We start from the raw sequence: 26,325 nt of genomic DNA on the forward strand, positions 1-26,325 counted from the left end.
TTACTGTCATGAAGGGAGAAACACTTTAGTTATCTGAGCTGTTATCAAAGACAGGACTTTCAGTAGTTTCTGAAAAGTAAATGGAACATTTATGAGAATTTTGCTTCAGATTTTAGCATTTCTGCTAATAAAACAGTGGGCAGCAAAACATGTACAATGTTATCCCCAGCTGCGTGGTGGCCTAAGTTTGGCAGCAAATGAACCACAAGCAGTTTTTAGAAGTGACGTTTCGCTCTCAGGAAGTACAAAAAAAAAAAAAAAACCAGCACTTTGATGACATTTTGGTAAATATGTTCAGTCTACATTTTTGTTGTTTTCACAAATTCAGAAAATTTGCCCTACTATATCTGTATCATTTGAACCTACCTTGAAATCTTTGACGTCAAACACCAGTAAGGTTCATATTAATGATCCAAAATCAGCATTCGACCAGTTTAACCTCGCCGGAGGGCCTCCGGCGCCCCCACTCGTCTGTTTAAATTATTGCATATTTAGAAACGTCGTTGCAGCCTTGACAAGGAAAAATACGGTCATTTATTTTGAAGTTAAAAAGCTGGAAAAGTATCATTAATGTAGTGAGTAAATAACAACAAAAAAAAGCTGATTAACTTCTGCATAAATATTTACAGTAAAGAGGGCTCTTGAGGAAATAAAACTCTAATTAATCTACACATCTGAAAAAACCTGAGTAGGAAACGAAGAACTTCAAAAGGCAAGGGAAATAGTTGGAGCACATTGCACATTTAAATATACATCCTAATTAATCCATGTTCTTAATAACTGCTGCTCCACATTTCAGCAACCACAAACAAACAAATGTGCATAATTTAAAAACCGTCACACTCTAATGAAGAATAATTTTAATAATTTTGCAGCAAAAACAATGCAGCTGTTGTTCAGTAAAAAGCCAGTTTAATAGCAGAATATATTGACAGTACAGTACAGCAATATAAACACTGCCATATCGCTTCTATTTTTACATGAAATTACACAATTGCTGCCCAGCTTATGAAACAAAACAGTAATACCCGGACAGCAACGAGGAGAAACGAGACAGGCTCACAGAGCACTGTGTCACCCACTTTCCACTGACAGGTGGCCGTGGTCACTGAGAAATGCACACACAGAAGTATTAATAGTAAGAGTATTCAGCTGTGTAATGTCTTGCACACTGGGACCACTGGGAAAAACTGGGCTGAAGCGGAGATGCACAGCAACACAGCTCACCAAACCAAAAATAAAATAAAATTAAAAAATGACAACAAAAAGAAAATAAATGGATTACTTTGTACGAACGCAATACATACATGACATGAAATGACTTAACATACTTCAAAGACTCTTCATTTGTCAACTGGCTTTCATTGGCCACCTTTTGTCCTAATTGTCCGTCGTGCCTCAGTCTACGGGTGCTTCAGTTTGTGTTCGAGGGCTCCCCCTCTGCTTGAATTACCGGAGAATCCTGGGAGCCGACCGATCGTCGGTTAACGTCTTGCGCAGCTTCACCCCGCGGCGAATGGTTTTTAGCATATCCACGTCCTCCTGGGTAACAGACGATGTCACCTGGGGTGCATGCTGAGCCGTGTCCCCCGACAGCAAGCTGGGGAACGGGTACTGACCTTCACCCAGGGCGTGAGCGCTGGCTGCCAGCTCTCCTATCTTCTCAACCAGGCTGTGACGGTTGGCAGCAAGCTGAGGGTCTTCCTTGGCTGCGTGGGCGGCCATGCCGGGGGCCTGCTGGGCGTAAGCAGTCTTCTCCACCACTCCTCCTCCTCCATAGCCCCAACTTGTATCAGGAAGACTCATCCGCTTGGGAGAGGCCCTCATGTAGTCTCCAGAGGACGGGTCATCACTGTACAGAAACTCCTCAGCACCCAGGTGGTGCGGGGATGGACTAGAAGAACCCGGAGAGTCTGGCACTGTGGGAGTTCTGACCGGAACGATGGGGGGCCGAATGGGGATGGGGCCAGACGTGGATGGTGTGCGTCTCACTCCAGTTTTGGAGGACGGCGTCCTGCGGATGGTGGCTGTCCCAGAGGAAATGACCCCAGGGCTGCTTCCTGCAGCGCCGTTAGGAGTCCCCTGCAGGCTCTTACCTGCAGGCAGACCTGCTGTGCTCGCAGGCCGCTTGGTTTGAATCATGCGGCGGTAGCTCTGAGCAATGTTGCTGTGGCGTGGGATGGTGGAGGACTTGTCAAAGTCTGGCTGCCCCTCGTTGTCAGCATCCCCATTGAGTGAATAGCACTCATAATCAGAACCTAGAAAGAGAGAATGAGTCATGTGGATTTTTATTTTGTTTTTTTCATACACTAAATGATCAAATTTCTGACAAGTGTTATTTTGATGGGTTCATCTGCAGCTCATTTATTGTATGATAGTTCACACTGAGACTCAGGGAAATTAGTTTCACAGGCTACAGGGTAATTAGCAAATCACTATGCTGGGAAGTGTTTAAACCCCTTGAACTTCCTCACATTTAGTTGCCAAACTTGCATTTCCCTGCAATTTTTTCACGTTAAACACAAATTTGTTTGTCATTTTTCCATTTAAAAAAAAAATAAAAATCTGAAAAGTTCAGCTTAATTTTTTAGTCAACACCCAAGAGTCAATACTTTGCAGCAATTACTCCTGCAAGTTTCTATATTCAGACAGAAATGTTGCTCATTCTTCCTTGGACAATAAACTCAGACTAAGCAATTGAACAGAGATATGCTTTCATCTAATCCATATTACTGTATCTTTATGGTTGTCCTGTTTGAAGGCTCTGCAGTGGAACGCCGATATTCATAGGTGGATAAAAACAAGCACCTGCGAGTAGCTGAAATCCAGGAATACTTGAGAACCTCTCTAAAATGCTTAAAACTGTCTATTTTAGTAGATCAAACAACAAATATAAATTAACATGCGTTAATACAGACAACCACAGAGGCTAACATACACAGTCTTCATTGGGCATCTTAATAAATGGGCAAGTTGGTTTACAGTCATACCGTAGTGTTTTCACGTTCAGAAACTGAATTCAACAATGATCAAAGAGCTTTACAGAGCTTGCGAATTATCCAATTACCTATCCCTGCAATAAATGTTTCCATAACCTTACCCCTGACTTGTCTATTGTGCTCCTTTCCTCTTACTAATGACTCTTTTACAAACCTGTGAGACCTTCACAGAACAGATGTACTTATATTGAGAATAAATTACACAAAAGTGAACGACTGATTTCTGAAAGGAGCTCATTTCATTTTGCTGAGCTGCACACTTTTCACATTTTTACCAAAAAATAAAATAAGTAAATAAATAATGAAAGCCCCCTTTTTCCTTTCATATAACAGTCATGTAAAATCCCCCCCAAAAAATGCATGTATGTTTTCTTTCTGCTTTAAAACGATACAATGTGCAAAAGTGCAATGTACTAAATGCACTTTGTGCTGTAGGATTGACTGGGACTCCCTTGAATACGTGGGGCACTGCTGGCTGAGCGAGATACATAAAACCGTCACGCTCACAGAGTGTTTGGCTTTTCGGGAAGAGGTTTACCTTGCGATGGAATCGTGTCCTCGGAACAGGACGGGGTGTTTGTCTGAGTGCTGTAGCCGCTGGAGTACTGCAGAGAGTCCCTGCTGCTCTTCTGCTGCTCCATGCTCAGGCCTCTGGTGAGAACCATAGCCAGCGTACTGGCTGCTGGAGACGGGGGCTCTCCATGCTGAAGCACACACAGAATCAGATATGTGGAGGAAATGCACACAGACCGGGACACATTTGCATTAAAACTGCACTTCAATCCCAGAGGCATAGGAATGAATTTACAGACATTTACATTTAAACTCCATGGGTCTCTCGTACCTTGGCTGTAATAATTCCTGGGCCGGTTCTTGCTCTGTGCAGGTCACCTGGCTGCATCCCAGAGTATCCCTGCGGACTGGGCGGTTCTCTCATCTTTTCCACAGAGTCCCTCCTGCGCTGCGGAGTGCTGGCCAACGTCGGCTCGCAGGAGCTCGACTTGGCCCAGTCCTGCTGGAGCAGATGGAAAAATTAGACAGCTCTTCCAACTTTGCATCTCCAGTTTTTTTTTTCTTTGTGCCATCCAACAGTTGTACTCTCAGTTAAATACATTTGGCTCAGGGACTGGTTAGAGGCGTGTGCAGATATGTGCAGACCAGGGTAGGCTGTGACAGTGTTAATTCTCAGTTAACACACAATCTGAAGGAAAGGCTGGAAAGCTGAGCTCGGTGGGCAACAGCATGAGGGTGATTGTGAAGTTAGCAGCAAAAAATAAACCACAAAAAAAGAAAAATGCAAAGAAGCAAGAAAAAAAAACAACAACTACAAACTCGGAACTAAAAATTGCAAACAAAAACAAACCTTCCAGCTAGGAACCTTTGATGTGGGTGAAGGATTGTTGGATCCAGGTGAGTGGTTAAATGTGGGGGACGCAGGGAGTATGACAGAGAGAGGCCTGATGGTGCCAGTGTGAGAGAAAGCAGGGCGGAAGGTACCGAAGGATGAGCATGAGCCATACTGCGGAGATGAACAGACAAAGTCTGAGTCAGAGCGCTCAACATCCAGGAGTAGTCCAAGTCAAACTGCAGTGCGGCTGCCGTGAGCAGCCAATGGGCTTTTTTTTTTTTTTTTTTTTAAACAACCCATAGTTAACAATGAGAGGAAACAGGGCTGCGAATCAGCGTGTGTGAGTGCGTGTCCGTGAGCGTCAGTAGGATGCATGCAGTACTAACCGCTGTAGGAGAGCTGCACTCGCTGACAGACTGGCAGGTTTCTGAGGCCTCAGAGGAGGCTGAGCTTGTGGATTTCTGGGGAAGGGAAGATGAAGTAAAGAACAGTTGCAGAGGAAATCAGGAGAAGGAGGTAGGTGGGAGAGATGAACAGGGAGAGGGTTGGGAGTTGGGGAAGAAAAAAAAAAAGAGCGCTGATAAGCTTTAGCTAGAAGGATTTTTTTTTTCCTCTTCCCTTTCTCTTATGGGATCTATAGACTGCAGCCGAGATCGAAAATAAAGTAGCCTGTAAGATCATTTATTCAGAAAAGGAACATTGCATCAGCTGGTGTGCTGGAGCTCTACCGAGTGTCTTTAATACACTGCAATCTGTTCAGACTATGAGAGCCTGAATAACTTTATCAGTCCGGTGGGATAAGAACTCCATATTTGCAAATGATTACATTGAAAGTGAAAATCTCTGTTTGACTATCAAGCTCTTGCTGAGACGAGGGATTTGTATCCGACATTTAAACATGAGAAAGTAGACCTGCTACACTGGATTGGGCATAATTGTTGGTTAGGAAACAGCAGCAATTTATAGTGGTGGGAAAAAAAAACACATATTTGTCCCCTATATAATTTTTCGCTTTCTGCATTTTTTGGACCAAACTTGCGTCTAAATAAGAGATTTTTTTCTATTAAAAATATTAAAATCAATCTAAAAAAATTCAAACGTAAGGGTAAATACTTATTTCAAAGCACTGTGTTACTTTGACAAGAAAGTGAAGCTGTTGCTGTTGCTTCCTGCCCTGCAGCATTTCTGCCTGAGGAATCTCTGGGGAGCACAAGGCTGCTTTGGTCCTAGTTTTGCTGGAGTACAAAATCCTGTTTCTTTGTATCATTAAGATTAAAAAAAGAGAGAGAGAGACAAAGATTTTTCAGAATCATAACAAAGACAGCTACCTGGCTGGTGATATCGGAGGGCATGGGTGACGGAGGCTTAGAATGGGTGTTGGCATCCTGCGAGACGAAGCCAGAGTCGTGGGAGGAGACACTGCTGAGCCGATGCGCTCCCGCTGAGGGCATCTGAAGCAAGCTGTTGGCACAACGTTACAAACAGTGTGACTAATAAACAATCCCATAATCAATATTGTCATGTTTTTTATTCTTTTCATTTTCTTTTTATGAAATATGTTCTTTTTTAAGGAGAGGATTTGTGCAAAAACAGGATAGGCTAAATTAAAAAACCTGATCATAAAAGCTGCAAGCGTGAATGTTTGCTAAATGATGCCATTCTTTTAATTTTGGAGCATCAAAGAGCATTAAAACATTATCCCTTTATTTGATTTTTTTTTTTCTTCTCCTCTGAAGATTAAGAGCTGGCTTTGTGCATTTTGTCTCCTGCTTTGTTATCTCCGTTCAGAGTTGCTTTCCTCTGTCACCCACACATTTAGAAATGCGCTCCGCACCTTCCCGCGGCACTCCTGCTCCCCCACACCCGCTCCCCCTCCTCGCATCCCCACGGAACGCATCCGCAGTTATCACTTCTCATTAATCTTCATTCTCTAGAATGAGGCTTAAGGAGGAATGCCAAATTAAACATGGCAAATTGAATAATCATTATTTATTTAAAACCAGGGACCGTCTTCTATTTTCTCTCTCCTTTGATAAATAATCCTGTTTTTTTTTTGGGGGGGGTTGCACAGATACACTAATGATTCTGCAGCTATCAGAGTATAACCATGAGATGGGCTAAAATTGAAAACACTGATTAACTCATCAGACTGACAACGTGGCAGTGGGAGAGAAGCACTGTGCAGCAACAGAACATTCTGCCCTTGACGTTAATGTGTTGGAAGCAGAAAGAATGGACGGGAATAAGGATTTGAGTGACTTTAACAAGGGCAAGCTTGGAATGCGGAGATGGTTGGGCCATAGTTTCACCATAGCTGGAGCTCCTGTGGACACTGTTGGGCTTTGGCCCTGAATAACAAGCTCTGTTCACCTGTAAGCACTTGTACTGTCAAAAAGCAAGATGTGTTTCTGCTTTGATTCACCCACGTAGAGGCTGTAGTGGACCAACATGTAGTGGCAAACTTCTTCATCGAGAAGTTTGCGTCCATGATTTCGGTGATTTATTTCAATAGTTCTTTTTCTGGTCAGGATCTCCCCACCCTGATTAAACAAATCTGTTCAAATGTGTTAATTAAAAGTTTAAAATTAAACCAACATTAATATAAATAATGAATACATGAAGACTTATGGCTCAATCTAATTCCCTTGGTGAGCTGCAATATGGTGCCGTAGTGGCCGCTTCCCAGTAAAACCTAATCAGTATTAGTCAACAAGTCTGCATGTCAAAGCTGAGTAATACTTTAATCAAAACAACAAATGTTTAATGCAGCTTTGTTGATGCTACGGTGAAATTTTGAAAAAAAAACACCTTTCTTTATCGTCTCTAAAACACGTGAGCTGTGCATTTACACATGTATGAGTGAATGAACATAGACAAACTAAAAATAGGGTGTCGCGTTAATTGCCTCAAACATCGCTGAGGTGCCCTTCAACTCCCCCGTTACAAGGGGTCCTGTTTGAAGCCAGACTTTTTCTCTCGACCCCCACAAAACTGCACATCTATATATAAACTGTCAAAGCCTTAAAAAGAAAAAAGAAAATGCTGGTTTTGGTTACTGTGTAAGCTGGCGCCTTTCTGCTTGTGATGTTTGACAGCTTTCGACGTAATCTGGCTGTAAGAAGCTTGAAAATGACAAATCTGCCTGGAGCAAGGAGCCGAGGAGCTCGCAAGGTACCACAGGTACTGCATGTCGACTGTCACAGGTAGTCAGGATGACACATCGAATTTATATTAATACACGCGTCTTTCAAAGTTTTGATATTAGGAGGTGGAGTGATGTTAAGATTGCGGATGCGTTTGTTCAGAACAGCTGCACTGTTAATAATATCCTTCATTACCAACCTAGCTGTAAATAACTTTAAGAAAGATCCTGGAAGTTCTTAGTCAAAGAAGAGTTTTTTTTTTGTTTTTTTTTTAAAATCTATTTTCAGAAATGCCTGCAGAGGATTTTTATTGCAGCGAACCGAAAGGACCTGTGTGTGTTTATAGGCTGTACCTGCACATGCTGCTCTTCCTGGAGCTGGTGCTGCTCGGGGAGGAAGGAGGAGTCTGGTAGGACCAGCTGTAATCAGAGCCTTTCAGGTCCCGGATTACCTGCAGAAACCCATCAAAGAAATGACGATGACAAGTTTAGGTGTCATATATAAACGTTTTCTTGAGGCTAATTGATGTAGAGCAAGAATTTATTATTTTTAGGAAAATTATAAAACGTGGACCGATACACAGATGTTAATTTGGAAAGTTTTCGAGCGTCTGAACTGAGTATATAGGCTGTATCTTACCTAAATAGAATGTCTTCCTTGTTTATTGTCAACTCGTGTACAGATGTCTATAAAGCCTAAAAATCTTTGTATCAAAGTAGCAAAATTGTACATGAAAAACTTTGTCCAATTAAACGCTTAATTACAGAAGGGATTCGTGCTGCTACTCCTTTATCCAACCCGATAGAAAAACAACTGATCAGTTCTCTCTCCATCTTATGGACTCTTCTCTTTACTTAACCTCAAAGGTTTCGATCAGGGGTACATTGGCATTGCAGCTGGAGTCGGCATTATTTCGTTTATAGACCGTGGCTTGAGGTTAAAGATGAAAACACACAGATACAGCCTGCGCTGTATTTGACACACATATTTTGCCATTAACATAAATTGTGTGAGTGGAACTTAAGGTCACCGAAAGAGAACCGATCACAGGACATCTTGTACAAATCAGTTCTTCAGTAGCTGTTATGCTTTAAGTCGGGGAAAAAACAGAAAAGTCTTCGGACACCACCGATGTGTTTTATGAATTTTCAGACGTTTACTTTATGTACAGAGCTCCAATCTGCACTATCTTTGATTAGCATCATATATTAACTGCCACATACAACTCAGAGAGTGGTTAGGTTTCCACGGGACTGTGATGTAGCCCTGGGTTTTAATCTCGTCTGGACAAAGCACAAGGTTCCAGTTAAAGTTCAGGCAGCAGTCCGCCAACGCTCCATGTTTACATTTGTGATGGGAGGATGGAAAAACCTTTTTCTGGCCTCCCAAACAAAAACACTGCATGTGACTGTTGATTAACATGGAAAAGTCCAGGACCCCGAGATGACATTAATTTCTGCAGTTCTCTAGCAGTGAGCTATGGAGGTTTATTTTACCTCCTTCACCCTCCCGTTCACTTCTGTGTGCAGAAGTGAATTGTACATCATTTACTTCCACTGCATTATGAGAACCAGGAACAGTTCAGCCTTGTTACCTGCTCACTGGCGGGTGGCAGCTTGTGCGGGTCTTCAGTCAACGTGGTAAGGTCATCAACAATGGCTTGTAAGTGGGTTATTTCTCCCAGCATGGCAATCTCCACGTTCTGTGCGAAAAACACAATAAATCAAAAGTCGTCCGGCGAAGGACGAGGAAAGCTCAGGAAGATTTTAGCCTTGGAGCTCTTGTGGACATAAAGCACAAACGCTGCTCACCACCACCGGCTGAAGGAAGTTGATGAATGTACAATAACGTCCCCTCTCCTCCAGGAGCGCCCTCCGCACCGCCTGCTTCTCCGTCTCCTCCATCAGCAGATACAGGTCGCTGACATCTTGCATGGCGCTGTCCAGCTGGGGGCGCAGGTTTCCCCGGCCTGAGGGAGGCGGTGGCACAGTTTGCAAAACCGTGGGAGGAAAACGGGAGTCGGATAAATAGTAGGGAAAAGACATTGAGGATTGAAAGGGGGGCGGGCGATGATCGTAGCACCGGCGTAAAGTGTCAAGGAGAGGGGAAAGAAGAAAAAAAAATTAAACATTGATTAGAACAAATAGTGATGAGCTGCTGTGGACTAGAGGTCAATGCACTGACAGACTTCACACTTAAATGGTTCATGCACATGGGAGCTGGAGGAATCTCTGAAAGAAGTCATCAAACAAGGACGATGTGCAGACGCCAGAAAGGACGAGACTCCGTAGAATGATCGGAGCTGCATACCACAGTTACATGAGGGATGAAATGATTAATGAGACGCCGCATTTCTGCTTTAATTGCATGATCTGAACTTAACATGCTCACTACAGGGCATGCGTATCTTAGCATTTTTACTTGACTCTTAAAAATAAGCTACACTATTAATTCTATTAATTCCACGTTGGTACTTCGATAATTTTGCGGTGATATGAATTATAATCATCGACAGCACACATATGTATGTTTAACAATAAATAGTTCAAATTAAACTATTTGTCTTTTTTTTTATGTTGACCATAAATTAACAGGAACAAAGTCAAACTTTCATAGCACACTTGTTTAAGAACACTAATTAAACATAGAGCCCCATAAAAATGTGACTGTTTGTCCTTTCAGAGTTTCTTAAAGAACAATTTTCAGGCTGCAGTCATTACCGTAGAGTTAAATGTCAAGGTGTGACGGAGAAGCATGTATCAGAAGGATTGACTTATTGGCAAATTTTTAACAACAGTTTCTTACTTTATAAAAACGGTTTGAAAAGAACATAAAAATCACGCTTTCCTCAAATTTCTAAATCACATTAAAGTTTCAAGAGGCTAACAAACGGGAAACAGGGATGATTTCATCACCTTTTCCCACCTTTTGGATTTGTCGCAGAAGGTCCTGGCAGTATTAAGTATTGAAGGTCTTTTCCTCATGATTACATCTAGTATTTACCAGATGTTTTCCAATACTGCTATACTGTAGGAGGGCTTTTAGAAACTGCAATATAGCACCATAACATGCATTTATTGGACACTGCAACAGGCCAGGAAATATTTATTTTTATAAAATTAGCTAAAATGAATTATTTACTTTTTTTTTTTAGGTTATTCAGTGTCTATGAATTTTTAATTAGCAAACCCAGAGTTCCTTTTTTTCTTCTTTAAAACAGCTGAAACTGTATGAGGATCCAAGTTTGTCTTACCAAAACACACTGTGAGTACGATCATAAGAGAGCTAAAAAAAAAAAAATCTTACAATATGCAAACTTTAGCAAAAAGTGGCATCTTGGGGCCATCGAGTCAGGCAGAGGCATCGTCTGTCCTTTCATTGCAAATGCAAATATGTGGAGTCTTCTAAACTCTACTGGCACGGAAATGCATGTTTTGGCCAGACGATACAAATCCAATCCGACTAATATTCAATATGTGGAAAAGCACTTCATGCCCACTCACAAGTTTGATGAGGGTCTTGCGATTTTACAATCTACAATCTCTTCAAAACACCTGGACAGTTTAAATGCTAATCTTACTGACGCTGTCAGTAAAAGGGTCGTCAATGAGTCTTGGGACACCGATCCAAAACTCACAACCAAGTCTTTATAGACAAGAATCAACTCTTCCCCAGACTTGAATTCTTTAGAAAACTTATGAGCTGAACAGAAAGTCTAGAAAAAACAGATACAGAACAAAGGAGATGCTCTCTGGGCAATCCAGAGGTACGATGCAAAGAATTCCTCTTTATTAAAAATATATTTCTTAGCGCGCCTTTATTTCATTCAAACGTAGCACTTTATGTTTCTATATTTTGCTGCGTGAGAACAAAAATAATGTCTGTAGCGTCTGACACATCTCTATAGATGTGCCAAAATGTGGAGCTCTTAACTCTGGCCATCAATTTATCTAACAAATATTAGCTACATGTATCTATCATTCTTAAGATTTTCATTTTCTACATTTATAATATAAATAGTAGGTGTACTTAGAGTTTAAATATAACAGCCTGTACAACTTAGTCCTTTGACATATATTGAATATTTTAGATAAAGCAATTGCCATGAGGCAGCAGGCATAGATTAAACTACCGGTACCTGAAAGAAAGCAGCAGCTTCAATTTATTTATTTTTTTTTACCCAGCACGCTGTGCAATTTTTAGACTTCCGTTCTTTCATATATGAAATGAACATATCACCGTGTGCTAATTTCTAAGTCTAAAGTGCTTGTAGGTGGATTCTGCTATTTTTGAGCAGAGCAGTCTTTTTTTTTTTTGCTTAGCTCAGTCAAATGACATCTGGCAACCAGTTACTTCACTGCTGAGCTGACAGGAGAGTCAATCTTCCCTTGCAAATTTCGTCCAACGTCTCGTGCAAGCACATTCTTTAAGCGTATTAAACTCTTTCATCCTCCAGCTAAAAATGCTAAGACAGCACAGTTTTTTTCCCCGTTTTTTTTTTCTGACGACAGATTGATCTAATGATGGTTTTGATGCTTGCATGTGAGTTTCTCATACAAGGTGAAGTGCAGCAGACATACCTAGAAGCTCTACAGCCAGGGGGAAAAGCCAGAAAGAAACAGAGGAGGGTTGCAGTATCAGGCAGGGATGGAGAGACAGAAGAACAGGCAGCGTTAGGTGCATCAAACTGCATTGCATGTTCATGATTAGCTCGTACCGCTGGCATGTTAAAATTGAAGGTTAATCAGAACCAGCGGTAGGGGCTAATACAAGCGCAGCAAGAAGAAGGGAAATTACTATGATTCATAAAGCAAACCATCCTTAGCTGCAGAGGAGCCTCTGAGGCTGCTGTAGATTTTGATTCGACAGAACGTGAATGTCTCAGTCTACACTCTAGATGGCGCTAGTTCACTATAATACCTCCGCACAGCCCAACAGCCGATTTCTCTCTCCTTAAATTTCAAAGTTTTGATTACTAAGCACGCCTGGCATGGTTTCCTCACCTTTCCTTGCTTTCTTCTGGAGCTTAATGGTATCCAACGACTTTCTTTTGATTTCCTGACGAGCCCTCTTGTATTCTGTAAAGAGAAAGTGGGGGAGAAAAGATGCATAAGTGTTCCAACTCACACTGAGACAAAGAGCACAAGCCGATTTTACTACACTCTCTTGTTGCTGTACCTTTGGCATGGTCTTTGTCAAGCTGATTAGCTGTCTTCTTCCACTCCTCTATCCTGTCTTGGAGTGGCGTTACCAGACCTTCCATGAGAACACTGCGGGAACAAGAAAGGGATGAAGCTGAAAACATGGAAGTGAATTCAAGCACAGAAAACCCCAAAACAGGTTCCAGTGCAAGAAAAGAAACAAAACAGCTACAGAAAAATGTACATGTGGCTCTTACTTCGTGAAATGTCTTAATTTTGCCTCAATGCTGCGGTGTCGCATGCACATTCTTGTCAGAGCAGAGCCGATTTCCCTGGTGGCACCTTGGAGACACAACATAAAGACAAACTATTGCTGGTTGTTCAGAAGTTTGCATGTTGAAATCACAAATATAATCCCAGGAAAACGCCGAGATGAAACACATTACAGCTCCAACACAGAGCTGGAAAAAAGAGTATACGTGGAATATGTAGGTTTTATTTATTTATTTTTTTGCTAACACTTTATTTGACGGGGTGTGAAGACTGACATGACTCTGTCATAAACATGACATAACACTGTCATAAACATGAAGGAGTCTTTATGAATGTTTATGAATGTTGTCATGAAGTGTCATTCGGTAAATAATGACACTTTTAATGCAAAGTTGCATTGAAAGTCCATTAAAAATGCCAACGTTGCATTAAATTGTCATTATTTACAAAAAAAATGCAAAGTGGGCACTTTTAATGGACTTTTAATGCAACTTTTAAAGCAACTTTGCACTTCATGACAACAGTCATAAACATTCATAAGGACTTGTTCATGTTCATGACAGTGTTATGTCATGTTTATGACAGAGTCATGTCAGTCTTATTCACACCCCTTCAAATAAAGTGTTACCTTTTTTTGTTGAATTATTCAGGTTCCACTATAGTACACCTGCATGATACATCAGTTGTATTAAATGCAGTAAGATTTATTTTCAGAATTAAACATTGCGTTCTTCCACAGTTTACGGTTCAGCTGTTTTACTTCCCAACTTTCTAAATGGTTTGTACAACCACAAATTGCAGAAGTAAGGACAAATTCTGTGCTATTTTAATGTTAGATGTATAAAATAAAAAAAACTAACAATGAAAACAGGCTCAAGGTTTCCCCCAGAAAACTTTCTAAACCTGGTGGTTGGGGCGCTCGGCAGTCATCCATCCAGCGGGCCGCCGTGTTTTTGAGTTAAAAAATGTTCAAAAAATTTGAAAATATCACTTGATAATTATGTATTACTGGAAGATTTGAAGATGAATCTCTGAACACCAACTATAAAGTCTTAAAAAAATGCAAAACATAAAAAAAAAACTTACATAAATAAGCAATACTAAGCCTGGTGGGGGCACAAGTAAAGCCTGGTGCCCACCAGGCTTTTAACACACTGGGGGAAACCCTGAGGCTAACATATTGTGGGGGCAGCACCATGCTGTGGGGATGCCACAGCATGGTGGGAAAGTTGGTCACACTTGATGGGAAGATGGACGGAGCTAATCATGTGGCAACACTGAAAGGAAACCAGTTTTGAGCTGCTAAAGACCAGAGCATGAAGTGGAGATTCATCTATCGAGCAGAAAAATGATCCTGACATACAGACAGAGCTGCAGTAGAATGGTTCAGATCAAAGCACATTCAGGTGTTAGACAGGCCCAGTCAAGTCCAGACCCAAATCCAATTTAGAACCTGTGGCAGGACGTGAAATTATGTTCACAGATGCCCTTAATGAAATCCGACTGAGCATGAGACATTTTGCATAGAAGCAAACAAGAAAGGGAAATCAATCTCTTGTCTATACCAGCTCTGCAGAGCTGGTATAGACATAGCCAGCTCTGCAGAGCTGGTATAGACATAGCCCTGACGATTTGGAGAAATAATTATAGCAAAAAAAATGGCTATGCAAAATATTGTTGACTCAGAGGAATTCAATATAAATACATGCCACAGTTTCCTGGGTTTTATTAGGAAAGAAGAAATACAAAGCATGAATCATTTTCCTTCCACTTTATGTTGGACGCACAGAATACCAAAAAGTGAAGTTTGCTGCCGTAACACGACAAAATGTGAAAAAGGAAGTTGTAAATGGCAAGTTAGTCGAGCTGTAGTGACTGATATTCGCTGGAAGGATCCCAAATCAAATCCTGCTTACGGCTCCTAACAGCCTGACAGCAGATCTGCACCGAGACAACGAGCTGGTAAAGGTTACGCTTCTCATGCAGTGTCGCATTACCAGCTACTGCCACAAGATGGGCGCAATCTGAGTGGGAGAGTGGAGCCCGTAAATGTCACATGTGTTTGTGTGAAGCAAATGAGGCGCAGTACCTGAGGACTACAGCCATGCTCCCCCTTTCATTCTTGTCAAAACAACCATTTTCCACCCGAAGCGCCAATGCTGCACTCAGATTTCTCAATAACAGGTTGTGTAAAATGGCTACTGTACTTTTCTTCTTTGTATGTATAACTGTAATTAAATGGGGTCTTAAGATCTTAAAGCTGTCGTTGGCGCACTGTCCCGATGATAGCTCAGAGGCTGGTGTAATATATGGTAGCACTGATCCTGTTGTAATCTGGGCCACATAGGGCTAATCTGAATGTCTATGAGAACACACACACACAAACACACGCACACACAAACAGAGCAACGGGACATGACTTAGGCCTCAGAGGGGAGGGGATTCATACACTGCCGCGTGAATCTTTATGAATTACTTTGGGAGTGCAGAAGTTTGAATGCAGACAGGTGATGTGATTTACCAACCCCCCACCCTTTCCGAAGTTCTCAACCCTTCTATCCTGGAGGGAAAAGGAGGCAACTCTGTAAGGGGATATCCCTCTATTCTTCCATGTCTGCTCTGCCTTTCCTGTTCTCTCTGCTTGCAAAACATCATTCAAACTGGGTAAGAATGAGAAACAGAGGCCAACACTAACGTCCACGATAAAACATGAAAGGGAAAGGAGCTGTGCTTGGCAGACGGTGTCCACAGACATGCTTCGCTCCTTTCCAGATATCACAATGGTTTCAAAAGTCACCTGACATAGAAGCAACATGACTCTCCAAAACAAATGCTGCTTCATTCGACTATGTGCCTTACAAAGCTTCAAACCGCATCACTGAAGACTATAGCGACTAGACTTCGAGTCTGTCTTACAGAGACATTTGAACAAACACCTGGAGAAAGGCTCAACAGAGCCTGTGTGGTGCTTTGGGAAGAAGAGGGGGGACTGGGTTGGGTTGGGCTTTTCCAGGTGACTTAGCAACAGGGCTGAGTTAGAGGTGAAAGTTTCTTGTACCAGGAAGTGACTGAAGTAACATATGGAGCCAAAGCACTGAGCTTTGGCTGTAAAGAAAGCCACACTTTAGAAGAAGTCAATATAAGAAACTCTTAAACTCTTTTTTTAAAAACTACATATCAAGTCATACATTTCTCTTCCGGAGTCAGACCGGTTTCTTCATGGAGCAGCCACTCTGTGCTCGCCTCCCATACTTGGACGAGAACTGAGTACATCTGTTTAAAAAAGGCATATTTTAAACCTTCTTTTGCAGCCCACTTTCAACTGATTTCACTACTTGTGACTTCATAAAAAATTTTAAATATTCTAAATATCTTTAGCTAACAGAAGCGTAACAGTACGTCCCCATCACTGTGATTTCTTAAAGAGTTTAAAGTGTCGCGCTTTCTCCCAAAATCTGCCTCAGCAAAAGCAGACGGAGCAGCTGATTGGTCCTTACAGGAGCAAAGGAGGCCGAGGGAAAGAAGGAGAAAAACACAGAGAGAATCTGGGCTTTTATATGTCTTTAGCAGACCTTGCCAATGTTACTGTCAGCTGGGGAAAGAGAGAGCCCACACTCGTTCGTCCTATCCACACCTGCCAATTTCCCTCCCGCCTTCTTCCTGTCCTTCTTCCCCTCCCGAACGGAGGATCAGCTGACAGCTACATCCTGGAGAGCTTCAGAGGCTTCCTGGCCGTCTCCGAGAGCCTTTCTGGCCTCTGGCCTCAGCCGGATGAGGAGGGATGGAGTGATTCACTCCCACAGCAACCTGCGTTGCTACATAAAATCCTGGCAAATACATATGATCAAGGAGGGAGGCTTAGCTTCACTAAAAGCTCATAACATGGAGGGCAAAAAAACTTATTTTGCCTTTTTATTTTTTGAAGACAAATACGTCCTGTTGAGACACTTGTTTTATTTTCCTATTACTCTGCTGCTTCAACATTTTCACATTTTGTTAAATTACAACCACAAATTTGATGTATTTTAAAGTAAATAATTGTGAAACATAGTCATCAGTTTTTATTCACAAATGCCAATTTAAAAAGTGGCATCCATTTAAATGTGTCCCCCAAATGGTAGTACTTTGTAAAAACCAATAATACCTGTTGCTAAAAATAAGCAAATCTTTACAGAAAGACAAACCTCAAAACAAATCTTTAAAGCTCAATCCTGGTCTACACAGAAATGAAGCATTCCTACTGGGATTTTATTTCAGATAGAAAGTTTTTTTTTTTCACAACCAGATGACTTTTGAAGGCAATTTGAGCTTTTGGATTTTTATCTGGGGCATCAGAGTAAAAGGGAACACAAATATGTCACACTTTTCAGGTGTGTGTGTATATATATATATATATATATATATATATATATATATATATATACACTTTCAACTTCACAAATATCCACTACTTTACGTTAGTTTATCACAAAAAAGTGAACATCTTTGCATGGTTCTCTGCCTAACAGGTGGGATTTTGCCTGAACCTTTCAAGCTCCAGTTTCCACGAACGCCACAACGTGGCGTCAGCATTTTTCTTAGCTGCTCTGTCCAGTGCTCTGGTTATGATTAACTCTCCAGACTCCGTGTGAAAGGAGGAGCATTTTAATAGCCCTGCTTTATAGGGGGTTATACTACCAGGAGCTAAACTGCCACAGGCCTCACTCCTTGATGTCTTCAACATGGGAGCTTAACTATCTCTCTCTCTCTCGCCCAACATCTAAAGCCTGGTGTTAAACTCAGGTTTCATTGATGCTTAAGCTGACAGATTCTTCTGCAAACACACTTCTGTTTTCTCCAATTTTAAGTCTTAATACAACTTTATTGCATTAGTCTGGCCTGCCCCTTTCTTTGCAGACTGTGTCAATAAAGACTGTTCCACAAGAAGAGGCATAGAAAAAAAACCCCATGTGTTAACATTTCTAGGAATACGAAGTCTTTTCACTTCGGCCAGTTTTTCAAACAGACTCCGTTGAGCTACGAAAATTCTTTCCAACGTTAGCACCTTGGATGTGGGAGCTGACAGCGGCTGGCACAGACAGTTAAGCTCGCTGCCTTTAACCCCCCTCCTCCTTTTTAAGGAAAGCAGAGAGTGAACTGGCAGGGACACACTGGAGGCCACTGATGGATGAAAAGGGCTATGGGATGAAACCGGAGGAGAGAGGAAGATGAAAGAGGGTACATGCTCCCAGTCGGAGGTGCATCTGACCAGTCAGGGAGCGGCTGCAGCAGGTGCCACAGGCGCTGCCAAGGCTCTCGCACCAAGTCCCAGATCAAGTAAATTAAATCAGATAATCTAAGATTTTTCTGTGTTACCCAAACTTTACTTCAAGTCGGCGAAATTACTCTATAACACAGAAGAGTCACTTGCTTTGATTTTGTGAGCTTAACAAACATGCGGCTGAAACTTCTGACTTTAAAACCTTTACAAATCATCATAAATCCACATCATCAATAATTTGCTTCAAAGCGCAGCTGGGTTTCTAGTGCGTCTGCACAGTAGGGGGAGTTCAGGTCATAAATAAAAAAGCCTCCACTGCGCCTCCTGGTCAGAGACCAATACCCTCTGATCTCAACTGGAATGAGTGGTGGGTAAGGCAGCCTCATGCGGACATAGATTGCAGATGTCAGAAACGGACAGCATGTGTCTTTTGATAAACCACTCAGTATTGGCATAAAGAATGAAAGAATTCAACCCAGGATTCGCTTTAATCCTCGTCTGTACTGGTTTGACTGGCTGAAATAATCACACGTCTGTCTTTTTTCCTTGACCTAACTGGGCCTCAGAAATTGAATAAAAGTTGTTCAAGAAGAACTTTGTGAGTTTTTTTTTAAGAAAGCGAGCCTTCAATCCGTGATCATCATGTTGACATTTCCTACTACTGCATTTGAGCTGGACTAAATGTTGCTGGCCTCATTGTTTTTTTTATTGTTTTGAATACATCACGTCCAGAAGAGGATGTTTACAGCATATGTAGCGCAGTGTAGTCTCCACTAAGTACATTGGAGGCAGTGGGACATTCACTGCCTTATCCCAGGACAGCACAGCATGTGACAGGGTGAAAGATCAAACCACCAACTGTCCAACAATTGGAAGATGATTACCAAGTGTCCTGTTTGGGCTCTTTGTTTAAGGTTTACTGACCAGGAGAGCAAGAAGAACTGATGTTACAGAGACCAATACGTTGTTAACACTAGCATAGTTTTAAAATGGCATTCAGCATTCAGCACTGTAAGAGAATATCAACACGTTCTTACATTTAGCAGCATTTTATGCATACATATATTGTTTTAACTTTCAAACATGAAACAATTTTGAAAAACATTTTTGTATTTCAGTTTCATAATTTAAGCTTAGACAATAAAATATTAAAATTATGAACAAACATCCGGCTCCTTGAGTTAAATAATACCAACTTGTGCCACAAGAGGTTTTAAGCATATTATTCTTATATATTATGATTTCTACATCAGGCCCCTGGTCAAACATCTTTTTATACCAGCCCGTATCCAAGGTTGTCATGGTAACAACTGAAACATGGACTGATGTGCCATGGTACATTGAACTACTTCCCTTGCTGTTTTGGGTTGTTGTTGAACAGCTTCATCGTCTGGAAGATTCAAACTGTTAGCGTAGTTGGTTTGTCCTCCTACATTTAGAGACTCAGCTAGGATGCAGGTTATGACCAGCTACTTTTTTATCATTTCAACTCAAATTTCAACTTTAGACTTCAAATGGAGAGTAATGACAGATTACTATAAAGCAGAAACTTTTCTGTATTTTGTATATATGCTGATTCACGAAATCTTAGCTTCCATTGCAGTGAAAAGAAAATCCATCCCAACATTTCAGAGGCTCAAAATATTTTCAATCAAGTGTTTAAATAGATGCGCTTGTCATTAGTGTCTGTAGCCAAACTCAGACACTCATTCTAAGCTTTTTGCGTCGCATCCTTACTCAAACTGCGGAATGTGTCTTCTAATCAACAACAATACAACGAGGACGCAGAGGAAGTGGTCTCAGGATCGATTGTTTTAGTGTCCCTCACGCAAACACTGTCAAACACACACACACATACAGTCATCCCATTGTTGCCTGGCCAGACAAGAAGCACAGCAAGCTTCACCTCTCAGCCAGAAACACCCACAGACAGCCCCTAGTGAGTGCTGATGGTCTGGTGTGCATTAGGATGTGATTCAATAGACGCAGGAGAAGAACAGAGATGTTTTTTCCCTGCTGGAGGAGCTTCCTGTTCTGCAACGTAAACGCTGCTAAAAATACTTGTTAACCCTTATCCAGATGTGCATTTTATTGGACACGACAAAAATAAATAAAAAAAGGAAACAGGAAAAAGAGCAAGAGAACCAGCGAACGCTCAGTTAATGGAAGCAATCCGCAGTGGGTTGACGACATCTCTTGCCTTGTGGGGGATGTTTAAATCTAACGGTAATGGATCAGTTAAATCTTTGAGGGAGAGAGAGAAACCCCCTTACAAAGGTAAACTTGTGAGTCAGTTCAACGTGATGACTCAAGCCGCACTGCTTTATAGCCCTCGTAATCATACTGTTCTCAACTAAAAACAATCTGCCCGCAGTCTGTCAGTGGCAGTGAAACGGTTTGGCTAAACATACAGTAAAGTAATGTAATTACGTCCACCTCCCTCTTCAGCATGGAGTTACTCTGAGTTGAAACTTGCAATCATTGCACCCTCAATATTGATCCTCGTGTATGCCTCAAGTCAAAATATGGATGTGAAGCAAATTATGACATGTGACATGGAATGTTAACATCTTTTATCCTTTGCATTTTTGAAAAACAAATAAATCCCATAAACCCCCAAGTAAGAGAGAAAGACAAATAGAAATTATTTTCCGCTTCATGTCTGGGGTATAGCTGAACACGGTGCTCCACTCAGGCCTCATGTTTGCCTTCTCAGTTTCTGCCTCGGATTGGAAGTTATATTGAACCAAAGGACATGTTTTCTCTCCAGTTATTATTCCTCGTGATCCGTCCTTCAAATTACGACTCAGTCTTTTCCCAAAATATGTAGACGGTGTAAATGAGATGCAACATTTCTGACTGCAAGATGACCACATATGGACTCATGATGCGTACTTATGGAAGGTTTGGGTCAGACAAATGCATAAAGCTCCTTGAAAAAGTGATCACATCCCTTGAACTGTTTTTTATTTGGTCAGTTAAAACACAAACTTTAATATATTTCATTTGGGATGTTACAAAATAAACCAACAAAGTAACGCATAATTACATATCATGCACTGTTTTCTGTAGATTTGTATTCAATCCTCTTATTCCAATAAAATCCAATGCAACTATTAAAGCTGGTAAATCATCCATATGTGCGTTATTTAAGTCCAGTTAAAAATAACTAACAAGGAGGCAAAGGGAGCATTTACAATGAGAAGCAGCCATGAAATCCAATGCAACTCTAGAGGAGCTGAAGAGACGCACAGCTAAGGCGAGAGGTTCTACACAGTTCAGTTTATTTCTATAGTGCTAATTCACAACAAAGGTCTTCTCAAGACACTTTACAGAATAAGTCAATTTGATCCATTTATACCGATATTCTGAGTCAGTTGCCTAATTTCCAAATAGTTATTTTAGTTACCAAGATAAACAATGCAGTCAGATTGGCTAAAAGTTTTCTATCTGAGCGCTGGGTGGTTCAGTTGGTACAGCAGGCGCACCGTGTGCAGAAACTATAGTCATGGTTGTCCTAAGTTTGTTTTTGGTCTCTGGACGTTTGTGGAAGTGCCACACTGCACTGTCTTTAGCCTGAAAACACACATTATTGTAACACTATTGTCCACTCCACAAAAAGTGGAAGGTCTTTTAATAAGACAAAACAAAAATGAGCCTCCTCCCTGTAGTAAAGCAGAGTGGTGGCTGCATCATGCTGTGGGCATACCTTTGGACAACAGAAAAAAAGGGAAGCTGGTATGAGTTGGCAGGAATTAAGATGGATGGAGATTACCTGTTAAACGCCTGCAGAAGCAGCATATGACCAGAGCGGTCCTGAAAGCCATAACATTTCAACTTCTCTATCTCACATAATGAAAATAATCCAAAACTCTCAAGATCTATAATCTTATCAGACCATTTCAACCAATAACTCCAGACTTTAACCCCTGGTTCTGGTGCTGAGATTACAGAATAAGCTTGGACAAGAAAAAGCTGGCTTGATGATTGTTCTGCTGCTGATCACAAGGGTGTGCTCATTATTTGACAAGCCTGTACAAATAGCTTGGATAGAGGGGGAAGCAGTAATCCCCTGATCTTGCTCAGCGCGAGGCCACGACCACATCTCTTCCATGCCAGGGTGTCCAGATGGCGGGTAGGGATATCCGCTCCATCTGCCAACCCAGAGAAGTGCAGCAGCCAAGCAGATTATGGCTTCGCTGACACACTGATCTACAAGCATACCTCCACTGTACCAGAGAGAGAGAGGAGGCAGAGGAAGCAGGTGAAGGTTTGCAGTGGCCCAGGAACATCCTGTCTGTTTTTATGTGGATGTATGTTTCTGTTATGGTGTGTACGTGTGTGTGTGTGCGTGCATGTGTGTGCGTTATCATTTCTCACCGTGTAAGGGTCATTTTTCCAACAAACACTATGTTGTGAGGATCCACTGCATCTTATGGGGCCCAAAACCCAGGCCCCATAAAAGACCTGCTCTTGTTAGGTTAGGGGTTAGGTTCAGGAGTATTGCGTGACCCGAGTTTAGGATTAGGTTAAACAAACAAAAAAAAATGAATGGAAGTAAAAGTAAAGTTCTTTTGAAGATAGATGTGAGTGTACTCTGTGGGCTTTGCTGTGCAGGTGCTCAGAACAGAGCGTTTTATTAGGAAGGACAAACTTGCAGAGCACAGCAGCCTGGTCAATGATCCAAGAGTGTGAATTTTTAAAGCTGGAGCTGGCTGATGTGGAAAGCAAGTGAAGGCAGTCTCTGTCTGTGTATTACTGAGTGGGGCTAAGAGGATTAGCTCGACGCCTCTGCCTACCCTGGATACCCAGAGCTGTGGAAATCCCACAGCAACCAACCACAACCCCCATCCAGGTCAACTAACAGCCCCCCCTTCCTGGCTCACCTCTTTAAAAAAAAAAAAATGAAGTGTGTATGGTATGCAGTCACAGGCCATTAACCTTAGTCTCCTAGGTTTAGTTCAGTTTATTTTATTCAACCACAAATGAAAATGGAAAATGCTGAAAAGCTGAAAAGTGAAACAGATGACCAGGCAACAGCACAACAGTTACAGCAAAAGCAATACACAATAATACACAACATTAACTGGAGTATGTCATTTTGTAACTTTTTCCTCTCAGGAAGACACATTCACGTTAGTATTTTGCTGAAGTTCTGGCCCATTCCTCCTGAATGAACAAAGTGTGCCAGTTCCTCCTGCAGCAAAACAACCCTGCAGAATGATGCTGCCACCCCCATGCTGAACAGTTAGGATGGTACAAGCACCCAGTTTTTCCTCTACATATAACAGAGATCCATATGGTCTAACAGTTCCACTTTAGTTTCATCAGACCACAGGATACGTCTCTAAGATAAAAGAAAAAAAATCTTTGTCCCTCTGATTGTGCAAACTGCAATCTGACTCTTTTATGTTTTCTTTAAAGTAAACGCTTCTTCCTTTCTCAAAGCCCTTTCAGCACATGTGGACGCAGGACATTTTTCACTGTGGATAATGACACCGTCTTACCACTTCATTCAGCGTCTTCAAAAGTTATTTGGCTTTTGTTCTGCACATTTTGAACCAAAACACATTCATCTCTCAGACTCAGAGCCTGTCTCCTTCTTCAGTGGTAAGTTGATTGGATATTCCCATCACATCTATAATTGTTTCAACAGATGAATGTAGCACCTTCAACCACCTGGAAATTGCTTCTAAGGATCAACCAGACTTGTGCAACACCACGGTTTTCTTCCAAAAAGAGTTTTTGTGCATCAGTCTGTGGGGTAGTTTTATGGAATGGATTAAATGATGAGATCAGATAAAGTACAAATATAAACCAGCTTAAAAAACTGTTCAAAAAGGAGCTTATTGGGAAATATGTTGAATAGGATGGCTGTCTCAAAGACTGAAAATGCTATTGTTGATATTAAAAGTGAAGGATGAGAATGTGAGGTTTAAGCGTCATTCAATGTGTAAGTCAGTGGGCATGATGATTTGTTTTACTTTCTTTTTCTGTTTGTCTTTTTGTCTATTTGAAATAAATAAATTAGCTGATTTGACCACTAACTTCAAAGAAAAATGGAGTGAGTTGCCTAAACACAGGTGTGCATCTAATTAACTCAAATAAGTCAACTAACCTATCAAAAATTTCCAAATTCGTGACATGATCATCTGGACTTTCCTTCATTATTTAAAGAAATAGTAATCATTCTGTATCTAAACTTTCTAATTCAAAGAAAGTTATCAAAAATAAAAAATAAATCATTTTCTTGCTAGATTTTCTGACATTAAGTAAATAGAAACACAGTTGTGCTCATATGATTACATTCCCTGGTGGAATTTTTGACGTTTTGACAAATTTGGTCAATATGTCAAAAGTTTTTTTTTTATTTTTATTTTTTATCTGCTTTGAAAAACACTGTAAAGGATGACTATCATTTATCTTTCAACATGCGTCTCAAACGAAGCCACTGGTTTTGCGCCTCTTAAATATGTTATTTGCCCTTTAAGAAGCACACTGGGCCTCAAACTTCCAAAAAAAAAAACAAAGAAAAAACAGAAAGGTGTCGAAACATGAAACATGTGTCTCCATAAGCTTTAAATTCTCCAAATACACCCTGCTAATATAGTTTTAGCAATTACGAACCCTTATTGAACACAGATGAGGGCTTCTAGTCTTGCAGATTCAGACGTGCCTTCAGACAAAGATCAATCAACATGGCTTGGAGAAACTGTCAAACCCAGAGCCAAAATGCACAGGCAGCCAACTCATACAGCTGCTCCATAAAACACAGACGCTGACGCCAGAGCCATGACCGTAGTTATAAACTCTTAAAACTCACAACACAAGCGAGAGGAAACCCAAACAGAAGTACAGACAACGGGAGTTTCTATATGTGGAAAGAGTCACCATCTGGAGGATCTGAAACCTAATATAGTTTTTAGAGGTTTTATATTAAAACCAATCTGCCCTCACAGTGAAAGACAGTACCAAAAGTTAGGACAGGAAATCATAAAATCTGTTCTTATTCCCTGACCTCTCTCCCTGGATCAATCGGGAAGTACTGAATGAGGGGAAGTGTCGCCTGCCTTGGCATGGACAAGCAGGGAAATGTGCACAGTTTTGAGAATGCGAAAGTTAAAGGGGTGAAGGGGCGAGCATGTTAAAGGTGGATTAAAGCAGGCGGCAGAAGAATGCGATGAAACCTCCAGCTGTGTCGGCAGCTGCAACTCGTCCCCCAACACAAGACGGGGATCAGGGTGACATCGATGGCAGCTAGCAGTTCATAGCCGAGGGCAAGACTCCCCCCTGGTGCGTTCAGCCCTATATGGCTTTATGGGAGACACCGGGACAAATATGATCACCGCAGGCAGGCAGACAGACCCATGTACAAAAAAGAAGCACACACACACACACATGCACGCACACACACACACACACACACACACACACACACACACACGCACACAAACACACACACACGCACACACACATGCAGAGACCAAAGAAAAAGAGCCACACAGACAGAAAACAGAAAATGGTGTGCAAGAAACTTTAAGTTGTTCAACAGCTGTCATGGCTAAACTGTGAAGACGAGAACATTGTGGCAAAGGTGTTTTTTTAAGAAAATGTTACAACAATGTAAAAGCAGTCAAAAGGTCAGAGCCGTCAAACTGCGGTCATGGAACAAGTAGGCAGATACTTAAGGATTACTCTCGAGCAGCGCGGGCTAGTTTTGGTGAATATCGACATTCCTGCTGCCAAATTAATTACAGAGTTTGGATCATGCAAAGAAGAAAACAGCTCCCACAGGAGCAATGCAGCTAAAATGGCAGTCTGGTTCAGAGAGCATAAAAGTGCACAGTGTGTACTGAAAGATCAACCATTTTTAAAATTGGTGGAAAAATTGTCAGTAAGTACTTTGTAATCACTTAATCTACTGGGGTTTTTTTAAAGGAAGCAATGTGAGTAAACTATTAATCTTTAAATTGCACATTCTGTATACTAATAACAAATAATAATGAAATAATAATCAACATTAAAAATGCATGTACTGGCGCCCATGTACAACTTCTGTAGCAGTGTAAAAGATTTAATAGTGTTCACAATAAAATTTGAATGGTTGAAATAAATTATAAAACCACATGATACATTTTGCAAGTCATCCATATCTGGTGTT

The 26,325-nt window shown here is 41.3% G+C and overlaps 1 protein-coding gene across 6 annotated transcripts in view; it reads right to left on the reverse strand.

Annotated features, from left to right (window-relative positions):
- Nucleotides 1-890: 890 nt before the first annotated feature.
- Nucleotides 891-26,325, reverse strand: part of mtss1la (MTSS I-BAR domain containing 2a) — a 35,281-nt gene continuing 9,846 nt past the window's right edge. Inside the window, exons 4-16 of one of the 6 annotated variants that reach the window (XM_008411639.3) lie at nucleotides 12,889-12,973; nucleotides 12,669-12,760; nucleotides 12,494-12,568; nucleotides 12,071-12,079; nucleotides 9,302-9,459; nucleotides 9,085-9,192; nucleotides 7,844-7,941; nucleotides 5,676-5,808; nucleotides 4,734-4,808; nucleotides 4,363-4,518; nucleotides 3,844-4,011; nucleotides 3,538-3,703; nucleotides 891-2,258 (exon numbers count right to left, since the gene is read on the reverse strand). In XM_008411639.3, the coding sequence (XP_008409861.2) occupies nucleotides 1,450-2,258; nucleotides 3,538-3,703; nucleotides 3,844-4,011; nucleotides 4,363-4,518; nucleotides 4,734-4,808; nucleotides 5,676-5,808; nucleotides 7,844-7,941; nucleotides 9,085-9,192; nucleotides 9,302-9,459; nucleotides 12,071-12,079; nucleotides 12,494-12,568; nucleotides 12,669-12,760; nucleotides 12,889-12,973 (2,132 nt within the window). In that variant the 3' untranslated portion in view covers nucleotides 891-1,449. Of the gene's footprint in view, nucleotides 2,259-3,537; nucleotides 3,704-3,843; nucleotides 4,015-4,362; nucleotides 4,519-4,733; nucleotides 4,809-5,675; nucleotides 5,809-7,843; nucleotides 7,942-9,084; nucleotides 9,193-9,301; nucleotides 9,460-12,070; nucleotides 12,080-12,493; nucleotides 12,569-12,668; nucleotides 12,761-12,888; nucleotides 12,974-26,325 lie in introns of all 6 variants that reach the window. The other 5 variants (XM_008411638.3, XM_008411640.3, XM_008411642.3 and 2 more) reach the window with 5 other exon arrangements.

This window comes from Poecilia reticulata, chromosome 6 (assembly GCF_904066995.2).
Source record: "Poecilia reticulata chromosome 6, P_reticulata-male-v2, whole genome shotgun sequence".
Taxonomy (NCBI): Eukaryota; Metazoa; Chordata; class Actinopteri; order Cyprinodontiformes; family Poeciliidae; genus Poecilia; species Poecilia reticulata.